General features: G+C 42.6%; 1 protein-coding gene across 1 annotated transcript; it reads right to left on the bottom strand.

Moving 5' to 3' along the window:
* Positions 1–725: 725 nt before the first annotated feature.
* Positions 726–5,323, bottom strand: sat1a.2 (spermidine/spermine N1-acetyltransferase 1a, duplicate 2). The gene is made up of 6 exons (XM_017685072.2): positions 5,097–5,323; positions 4,340–4,391; positions 3,460–3,543; positions 2,889–2,990; positions 2,739–2,779; positions 726–1,082 (listed from the first exon to the last, which is right to left on the bottom strand). Exons 1-6 carry the CDS (start codon positions 5,160–5,162, stop codon positions 915–917), a joined length of 513 nt encoding a protein of 170 aa, XP_017540561.1. The 5' UTR covers positions 5,163–5,323; the 3' UTR covers positions 726–914.
* Between the last annotated feature and the right edge of the window lie 5,728 nt (positions 5,324–11,051).

Here is an 11,051-nt window from a genome sequence, read left to right as displayed (position 1 = left end):
CCACCAGAGAGGTCTCCAAATCCCCGAATCTTACGCGGTGCAGCTTTTAACTAGAGGCTGTTTAATAGTTTTAGCTGGAATATAAAACCGTATTTATTTATTAGTTTATTTATTACACCGTAGGAAGACCAAGCAGTGCAGTTGGTCTTGTCAGATAATCTGGTGCCTTCATACGCTAAAAACAACGTACAAATAATAATACCAATAATTAAAAAAAAAAAAAATATATATATATATATATATATATATATATATATATATATATATATATATAAAGATCAAATGCAATATATATCGCAGTAATTGAGTAAAGTAATAATGATGATAAAATATGGTGGGTTATATTTCTTGCTATATATATGTGTTGCTATATTCATCCTACTGAAGATTCATCAGCTATAATTCTAACGTTCTCTATGCCCAAATCTACGGTATATACGGTTTGTATAGTGTGTAAAAGTTTGGACGCCCCAGTTAAATTACATGTTATATACCATTATTATTATTATTATTATTATTATTATTATTATTATTACCACTGCTACTGTTCAAGTGAATTTTACAGTTCATACAGGTAAGGAGTGAAGTGCTATACAAATAGTTCTTGTTGTAATTCAAAGTTGTTTTTTTTTTAATATGTGACAATTTGTTTTACGGGAAAAATGATCTGATGAGAAAATACGTTCCTTTACCAACACACGAGAAGATTAAACACAAAAAAACAATTACTGTGAAGACGTATTTATTATAGTAATAACAAGTTCACACCCAAGTAAATAGTGAAGCATGAATCACAGTGAAGGACTCGATGTTTGCTTTATTGTTTTTGAACACAGAGAACAAGTTAAACTGAGCAGTAAACGGATGTAAACGCCAAGTCGGGCAAGATTCGGACACCGGCCGCTGCGGTCACTCTACTTTGCAGACATTTTGATCAGACTCTGCTTGCCGATCTCGAACAGTCTCCAGCCCTCCTCATGCGAGAGGTCAGCAGCTCCACGCCGCTTATAAAACTCGATGGACTGTTTGTTCCACTCGGCCACAATGAAGTGCATACTGCTGCAGCGGCACTTCACCGCCGTCTACAGGAAAAACAGAAAACAAAGCTCTATAATGTTCATATGATCCACACAGTCGCTCTGACAGACTGTAATACACTACAGGAAGCGTAGGGGGCGATACGGCTTCTACTGTTTCATTTAAAAAGCTCTATAATGTTCATATGATCCACACAGTCGCTCTGACAGACTGTAATACACTACAGGAAGCGTAGGGGGCGATACGGCTTCTACTGTTTCATTTAAAAAGCTCTATAATGTTCATATGATCCACACAGTCGCTCTGACAGACTGTAATACACTACAGGAAGCGTAGGGGGCGATACGGCTTCTACTGTTTCATTTAAAAAGCTCTATAATGTTCCTATGATCCACACAGTCGCTCTGACAGACTGTAATACACTACAGGAAGCGTAGGGGGCGATACGGCTTCTACTGTTTCATTTAAAAAGCTCTATAATGTTCATATGATCCACACAGTCGCTCTGACAGACTGTAATACACTACAGGAAGCGTAGGGGGCGATACGGCTTCTACTGTTTCATTTAAAAAGCTCTATAATGTTCATATGATCCACACAGTCACTCTGACAGACTGTAATACACTACAGGAAGCGTAGGGGGCGATACGGCTTCTACTGTTTCATTTAAAAAGCTCTATAATGTTCATATGATCCACACAGTCGCTCTGACAGACTGTAATACACTACAGGAAGCGTAGGGGGCGATACGGCTTCTACTGTTTCATTTAAAAAGCTCTATAATGTTCATATGATCCACACAGTCGCTCTGACAGACTGTAATACACTACAGGAAGCGTAGGGGGCGATACGGCTTCTACTGTTTCATTTAAAAAGCTCTATAATGTTCATATGATCCACACAGTCGCTCTGACAGACTGTAATACACTACAGGAAGCGTAGGGGGCGATACGGCTTCTACTGTTTCATTTAAAAAGCTCTATAATGTTCATATGATCCACACAGTCGCTCTGACAGACTGTAATACACTACAGGAAGCGTAGGGGGCGATACGGCTTCTACTGTTTCATTTAAAAAGCTCTATAATGTTCATATGATCCACACAGTCACTCTGACAGACTGTAATACACTACAGGAAGCGTAGGGGGCGATACGGCTTCTACTGTTTCATTTAAAAAGCTCTATAATGTTCAAATGATCCACACAGTCGCTCTGACAGACTGTAATACACTACAGGAAGCGTAGGGGGCGATACGGCTTCTACTGTTTCATTTAAAAAGCTCTATAATGTTCATATGATCCACACAGTCGCTCTGACAGACTGTAATACACTACAGGAAGCGTAGGGGGCGATACGGCTTCTACTGTTTCATTTAAAAAGCTCTATAATGTTCATATGATCCACACAGTCGCTCTGACAGACTGTAATACACTACAGGAAGCGTAGGGGGCGATACGGCTTCTACTGTTTCATTTAAAAAGCTCTATAATGTTCATATGATCCACACAGTCGCTCTGACAGACTGTAATACACTACAGGAAGCGTAGGGGGCGATACGGCTTCTACTGTTTCATTTAAAAAGCTCTATAATGTTCATATGATCCACACAGTCGCTCTGACAGACTGTAATACACTACAGGAACAAAAGTGATATGTGAAGCTGATGGTACTTCTAAGGTAAGGAAGGTGTAAAACTCACCTCACTGAGCCGCTTTAGGATTTCAGAACCGATGCCATAACCTGAAAAACAGGAGAGTAAACTCATATGAACTGAGATTGATCAGTAACGTGTTACAGTGAGGAAAAGGCCACTGAAGAGGTTCTGATATGACAGCTGAGTGTGACCTACCTCTGAACTCCTTCATGACGTAGAAATCCTCCAGGTAGAGCAGCTTCCCGATCCAGGGGTCGTAGGTGAAGTAGTACATGGCAAAGCCAACCACTCTGTAACCTGCACACACCAAGAACCGCACAGTTCACCTATGGATACCAACCACAGCCTGGGGTACATTTAGAACAGAAATGCTACAACAATTACCCCCAATTATTCATTATTAATATTATCATTAACATAACTGTCAAAAATAATCAGGTTTTCTTAACGTGTTCACATTCAACACAAACCAGGTTTAACTATTACATTGCTATTCATTTATTATTTATTGTCAGATTTGTACATGTAATATTATTTTCTTCATAATAAAGTGATTAATATGCAACTAATTAGGAACCCCCCCACCCCCACCCCCATGTACAAACATTATTAGCCCTCCAGCTGCAGCGCTAAAACATAATGAAGCAAACTCCAGATACCAAGACATGTCTGGGCTGTAGAGGAAATTCTGTAACTCTGATTTCTTTGGTGGACTGTCACTTCAAGTGTGGGTTGAGTACGGTAGCTATGTGGCTGGTGAACTTACCCTCTGGGGTCTGTTTCTCCTCGGGTACCTCTGCCACCACGCAGTGGTAGAACGGGTGCTCTCCGAAGCCGTCCTCCAGCAGCTCTACAGCCACAAACAGAACCGTCAGCCTGAATTTTACTGCAGCGACATCTCAGACTGAGAAATTCAGCGTTTTTAATGGATCTCAAGACAAAGTGGATCAGAAAAGCGTCTCAGGTGTTTTGCTTTACTTCCAGTTTTGAGGAATAATCTTTAAAACAGCTTGAAAAGATTCAGTCGTTTGTTTAATGGCCACCCGTGCACCGTCAAGCTTGGGTTCTGGAGCCGCACACAGACGCTGAGGCTGAGCTACCAGCCAATAAGCCCAGTGGGGGGGGGGTTGGGTCTGAATACAGGTGGCGGAAAAAAAACATCTTGTCTGAATACGGGTGGGGGGAAAAATCTTGTTTTAATACGGGTGGGGAAAAGATCTTGTCTGAATACGGGTGGGGAAAGATCTTATCTGAATACGGGTGGGGGGGGGAAAGATCTTGTTTTAATACGGGTGGGGGAAAGATCTTATCTGAATACGGGTGGGGGGGAAAAGATCTTGTTTTAATACGGGTGGGGAAAAGATCTTGTCTGAATACGGGTGGGGAAAAGATCTTGTTTTAATACGGGTGGGGAAAAGATCTTGTCTGAATACGGGTGGGGGAAACAACTTGCCATAATACGCGTGGGGAATGTTGACTGAATACAGGTGCAGTGCAACGTTTGTCTGAATACGGGTGGGGGAGAAACTGGCCTGAATACGGCTATGGAATATTGTCTGAATACGGGTGGAGAAGAACGCCTGTCTCAATACGGGTAGAAAAAAATCTGAATACGGGTGGACGGAAAAAGTTAACTGTTACCTCACCTTTCTCGGTCAGAACGACCTGTTCTTCCATTTCCTCGAACTTGGCGAGTTCCTGAAGGAAGGAAGGAAAGACATATTAAGAAATCATGAGTTTTTAAATACAACATTCTAAAGTAGATAGAAGAATATATGTTAAAGCGGTTATAATGAACAATAAGTACAGTAATAAGCACCTTTATGAGTCTCAGTCTGTCTGAGACGTGTATTAAAGCGGTTATAATGAACAATAAGTACAGTAATAAGCACCTTTATGAGTCGCAGTGTGTCTGAGACGTGTATTAAAGCGGTTATAATGAACAATAAGTACAGTAATAAGCACCTTTATGAGTCGCAGTGTGTCTGAGACGTGTATTAAAGCGGTTATAATGAATAATAAGTACAGTAATAAGCACCTTTATGAGTCGCAGTATGTCTGAGACGTGTATTAAAGCGGTTATAATGAATAATAAGTACAGGAATAAGCACCTTTATGAGTCGCAGTGTGTCTGAGACGTGTATTAAAGCGGTTATAATGAATAATAAGTACAGTAATAAGCACCTTTATGAGCCGCAGTATGTCTGAGACGTGTATTAAAGCGGTTATAATGAATAATAAGTACAGGAATAAGCACCTTTATGAGTCGCAGTGTGTCTGAGACGTGTATTAAAGCGGTTATAATGAATAATAAGTACAGGAATAAGCACCTTTATGAGCCGCAGTATGTCTGAGACGTGTATTAAAGCGGTTATAATGAACAATAAGTACAGGAATAAGCACCTTTATGAGTCGCAGTATGTCTGAGACGTCCTTTGGTTCTGCGTTCCGTAATATAAACTGCTCCATTTTCTCCTCTTGCTCTTCTTTCCTTTCCTCTTCAATCCTCTGTATGTGAACAGAAGCAGGATGTGTTTCTTCATTCGGCCCCTGGGTTCCCCCACAGCGAGCTGACTGACCGGGCTAACCCGGACTACATGCAGACTGCACTGACCCAGAGACACGCGCGCCCTCACGGCTTTATACACCGTGCGCGGTGACGTCACCTGGCAGCAGCCCCGCCCCGTCATGCCCCGCCTCGCGCTCCTTCCCAGTTGTCGCGTGCGCGCGTGACGCCATTTCCGGTGCCCACCTCGGTCCGTTTCCCAGTGAGTCATTTCAGTCCAGCGCATTCCAGCTCACGGAGATGATTACGTCATCTTTCACTTTCAGATCCGTAGTGTGGGTCAGATCACACCAGTCAGATCACACCAGTCAGTATATACACACACACACACACACACACACACACACACACACAGCTGTGATGTAGCAGGCTGGGGGGGGGATCCACCATCACACAGTACAGACCCAGAATCAGCCACCCTGGACATCCTCTTATTAACTATAAATCAGTGATACGTCCACATTAGCCACGTTTACATGCAGCCTAATAATCCGTTAATAATCCGACTAATAGCTCAATCGGAATAGAAAACATCAGTGTAAACACCTCAATCGGAACAGTCTAGTCTGATTGAGTTCATTCAGTTTCTATCTGACTGATCGAGGCGCCTAATCCTGTAAATAATCCGTTAAATAGAAGAATAATATCCGTGTAAACTCCTGTATCCGATTACATTCCCTATCGGAAAGTTTCAGTCCGTTCTGCATGAGCGTCGCGTCACAGTGAGAGTTTATACCGTTCAACACGGCGGAGCAGAAACTGGTCTGCAGAGGAGACGAAGTTCATGCTCTGATCTTTAAAAGACGGCGGTGGGACGGACGTCCAGCTTATGCGTCTCAGAGCACGACGTCTTCCTCTCGGCCTTCTTTAATAAGGACGTGTGAAGGACGTTTTCCTGAGTCTGACGTCATTTAAAGCAGTTAGAAACACAATCACTGCTCACTGCTGCTCATCTCACTCTGACTGGACCTCACGGGATGCTGGTTGTCATGGTAACGTCTACACTAAGTGCTGCTCCACGCATGTGCATCATTTTGGATCTGATTACTTTTAGTGAGCATGTAAACGAAGATTTTCATCAGACTGTTGAGTAGAGTGAGAATAAACCCCTCAGTCTGAATCTGTAATCGGATTGTGTTCAGTCGGATTGGCAGAAGTCTTTGCATGTAAACACAGACAGTGTCTACCAGGGGTGTCACTAGAGGTTTATGGACAGGGGGCTAAACCTGTACTAGGGCGGTCTGGAGGGATGTGTGGTCCACTAGGACATTTTGTCCTTTCAATAAAAAAAGTCCTTTAGGTCTTCTTAGTCTAGCCTTTGTGGTGAGTGTGGGATCTGATGCTGTACAGCAGAGTGGATTTTGGAATTGGTCTGCAGACCATCTGAGCTCCTCCTGAGTAAAGTCACTTCATTAGTGCTGAACTTTATTCTGCTGACCGCAGCTTTAATCAGAGCTCAGCTCAGCCTGCAGGACTGAACCTGATTTACCCAGCATGCCTGCAGTGCCATGTTATCTAACATGCTTTACAGCAGTGAGACTCTGTTATGTCAGCACTTACTGGACGTTCTAGCTCAGTGTATGAGGTGATAAGCTGATAGCAGACGAGTGATCTGAACGGAGACGCCAGCGTCCCGAACACGCTGTTATAAATAAAGGTGCAAAACGGAACTAAACACCGTTCTTTGGATTAGAGAAGAACCACTAGAGTCCTAGAAGAACCACTAAAGAACCTTCGAGATAATTCCAGATGAGCAACTCTACTGGAATTAACTGGTTTATAATGATTGCTAACTTTTTATTACTGGATTTGACTTTATTTGCAAAATAGAACTTGTCTAGTCCAGTTCCAGTGCCCATAGAGTCCTGGTGGTTTCTACTGGTTTAACTGGTTTAAAGAAACCATGTCATTTCCAGCAGAGCCACCGCTTTATAGTGCTAATGGTTTCTATGGGATTGAGCTGGAATCATCTGGTCTCTGCAGGAATCACTACACCAGTAGGCACCAGTAAAAGTGTTCCAATTCGTGGGTAATATATATATATATATTATATGGATATCTATCAGATTTGTCAATGGGATTTTGCAGCATGACTCAGTTTATCAGATATTAGGACCATAAATATCCGTTTTATAGACAGACTTTTACAGAAATCCAGCCGCAGGCTGAGGAAGATCACGTCACTCTGAAATCAGCGCTGCTGTAAGACCAGCAGAGACGGAACTGATCTGCGCTGACGCACTTCCTCTAAGGCTGAGGGAGTGGGAGGCAGGACTGAGCAGCCTCCAGAGAAGCTGAACTTCAGTGAACGTAGGTCACAGTGTCAGGAACTGTTTATCAAACTCCTTTATAAGATGTAAACAGAGTCAGCCAGAGTGGCTTCAATCAGCTTCTCATAACATAAAGGACCTTTACCAACCCAGAACATCTCGGTTCTTCACGCTCACACATGGCCTTTATAACAGCTGCTACCTCAAGAAGACTGGAGTCCATCTGTTTCTCTGATACTCTGATACATAGCACTGCTATGTCTGATCCACTCGCACCAGCACAACACACTAACACACCACCACCACGTCAGTGTTACTGCAGTGCTGAGAATGACCCACCACCAAGTAATACCTGCTCTGTGAGCTTAAATGCCTGCACACAGGACAGATGTCTCAAAATGTAGGAGGAAAAAGTCGGATATTAGACTCTGAAATGTAGTGGAGTGAAAGGAAAAAGACGCCCAGAACGGAGAAACTTCAGTACAGATACACCAAAAATACTAAAGTACAGAAACTCATTACATTTACTCAGATACTCAGATACTCAGTTACTGTCCACCACTGCTAATGACCACTGTAGTGGTAAGAGAGCTGCTTATTCTTTTATCTCATGCTCGTGTTAGTAAAACATTAGTATATTAGTTACTGCCCACCCCAGCAGTAATATCAGCTTCTCACCCAAACTGGATCACAAAAGTCATGATCATCCTTTAATTCTCTCAGCCTCTGTCAATCTCTTGTCACCTGTGATGCCGCAAATTTCACCTGTCAACAGATTTAGTAAGTCCCGATGTCCAGAGCACAAAGCAGAATTACCAGGAGGATAAAGAGGATATTGTGTGATTGTGGCGCGCATTACACATCCCAGCCACACGGGGGCGCTTAAGACAGTCAGCTTGGGGGCAGAAGGATTAAAGCGATAGCTTAGTGAAAAACCCAGTTTGGCTCAGTCTTTGTGAAATCGACAAAGACATCTTGACTATTGAACCTAACGCTTGTTTAACGTTTTCAGAAAGTAATGTTGAGCCAGGCTGTTAAATGGTGGAAACTTTGAGGAGCCATAACTTTTGATCTACTGATGCCAGACAGATCAGTTTAATCCTCAAACTCTCCCGTGTGTCAGATTCTCTGTCTCTATAACTGACTGTGTATCCTTGTGATGATCCAGCTCTGAAATCCAGTTCAAACCCTTCCTGAATCCGTAGAGCCGCCCTTTCCGTTCCATCTCATCCTGAGATCATACGAGACTTACATCCGGAGTTATGAGCCTGTGAAGAGGGGCTGAGACACACGTCATCTGCCTCTCACCATGCTGAACTAGTGGATTTCGTGTGTCTGTCTACATTCAGTGTGAAACTGACCGACGGACACTCTGGAGATCACTAAGGACTGACCGTCACGCCAGAAACCCTTCATTCTTCATAGAGCCAACACGGATAGATCGGGGGGGGGGGGGGTTGGTGCAGACATAACATAAACCAGAACAAACACCAACACAGCAAACAGAGATTCAAACAACAAACGGAGACCGATACATCAAACAAAGACCGGCAAACACAAGAGGCAAACACGGGGCTTAAATACACAGCGATAACGAGGGTCAGGTAAAAACAATCAGGGGCGGAGTCACAAAACGAGGGGCAGGACTCCAGATACCAAAACAAACACGCATGGACAGGACTGGGAGGGGCCGATCGTGACACTCCACTCCGGAGTGGTGGTGGGAGCGTATAGACTGTATACACTGCTAAATTCCCTTTGGGATCAATAAAGAGTCTATATCTATCTATCTGTCTGTCTGTCTGTCTGTCTGTCTGTCTGTCTATCTATCTATCTATCTATCTATCTATCTATCTATCTATCTATCTGTCTGTCTGTCTGTCTGTCTGTCTGTCTGTCTATCTATCTATCTATCTATCTATCTATCTGACTGTCTGTCTGTCTGTCTATCTATCTATCTATCTATCTATCTATCTGACTGTCTGTCTGTCTGTCTGTCTGTCTGTCTCTATTTATCTATCCGTCTATCTGTCTATCTATCTATCTATTCGTCTGTCTGTCTCTCTATCTGTCTATCCATCTGTCTGTCTGTCTATCTGTCTGTCCATCTGTCTGTCTGTCTGTCTGTCTGTCTATCTATCTATCTATCTATCTATCTGACTGTCTGTCTGTCTGTCTGTCTGTCTGTCTATCTATCTATCTATCTATCTATCTGTCTGTCTGTCTGTCTGTCTATCTATCTATCTATCTGTCTGTCTGTCTGTCTGTCTGTCTGTCTATCTGACTGTCTGACTGTCTGTCTGTCTGTCTATCTCTATTTATCTATCCGTCTATCTGTCTATCTATCTATCTATTCGTCTGTCTGTCTCTCTATCTGTCTATCCATCTGTCTGTCTGTCTATCTGTCTGTCCATCTGTCTGTCTGTCTGTCTGTCTGTCTGTCTGTCTATCTATCTATCTATCTATCTATCTATCTATCTATCTGTCTGTCTGTCTGTCTGTCTGTCTGTCTATCTATCTATCTGTCTGTCTGTCTGTCTGTCTGTCTGTCTATCTGACTGTCTGACTGTCTGTCTGTCTGTCTATCTCTATTTATCTATCCGTCTATCTGTCTATCTATCTATCTATTCGTCTGTCTGTCTCTCTATCTGTCTATCCATCTGTCTGTCTGTCTATCTGTCTGTCCATCTGTCTGTCTGTCTGTCTGTCTATCTATCTATTTGTCTGTCTGTCTCTCTATCTGTTTATCCATCTGTCTGTCTGTCTGTCTGTCTATCTCTATTTATCTATCCATTTGTCTGTCTGTCTGTCTGTCTATCTGTCTGTCCATCTCTCTGTCTATCTATCTGTCTGTCTGTCTGCTGTCTGTCTGTCTATCTATCTGTCTGTCTGTCTGTCTATCTATCTATCTATCTATCTGTCTGTCTGTCTGTCTGTCTGTCTGTCTATCTATCTATCTATCTATCTATCTGTCTGTCTGTCTGTCTGTCTGTCTGTCTATCTGACTGTCTGACTGTCTGTCTGTCTGTCTATCTCTATTTATCTATCCATCTATCTGTCTATCTATCTATCTATTCGTCTGTCTGTCTCTCTATCTGTCTATCCATCTGTCTGTCTGTCTATCTGTCTGTCCATCTGTCTGTCTGTCTGTCTATCTATCTATTTGTCTGTCTGTCTCTCTATCTGTCTATCCATCTGTCTGTCTGTCTGTCTGTCTATCTCTATTTATCTATCCATTTGTCTGTCTGTCTGTCTGTCTATCTGTCTGTCCATCTCTCTGTCTATCTATCTGTCTGTCTGTCTGCTGTCTGTCTGTCTATCTATCTGTCTATCCATCTGTCTATCTATCTGTCTGTCTGTCTGTCTGTCTGTCTGTCTATCTATCTGTCTATCCATCTGTCTATCTATCTGTCTGTCTGTCTGTCTGTCTGTCTGTCTACTTGTCTGTGTATCTATAATAAAACACTTATAGCCACTAAAATGACCATATCTCACTGCTGCTATTATTATTATTATTAACCA

The sequence above is a fragment of the Pygocentrus nattereri genome, chromosome 23, assembly GCF_015220715.1.
Source record: "Pygocentrus nattereri isolate fPygNat1 chromosome 23, fPygNat1.pri, whole genome shotgun sequence".
In the NCBI taxonomy this organism is placed as follows: domain Eukaryota; kingdom Metazoa; phylum Chordata; class Actinopteri; order Characiformes; family Serrasalmidae; genus Pygocentrus; species Pygocentrus nattereri.
Note: the sequence above shows the minus strand (reverse complement) of the source record. Positions and strands in the feature narration are given on the sequence as shown.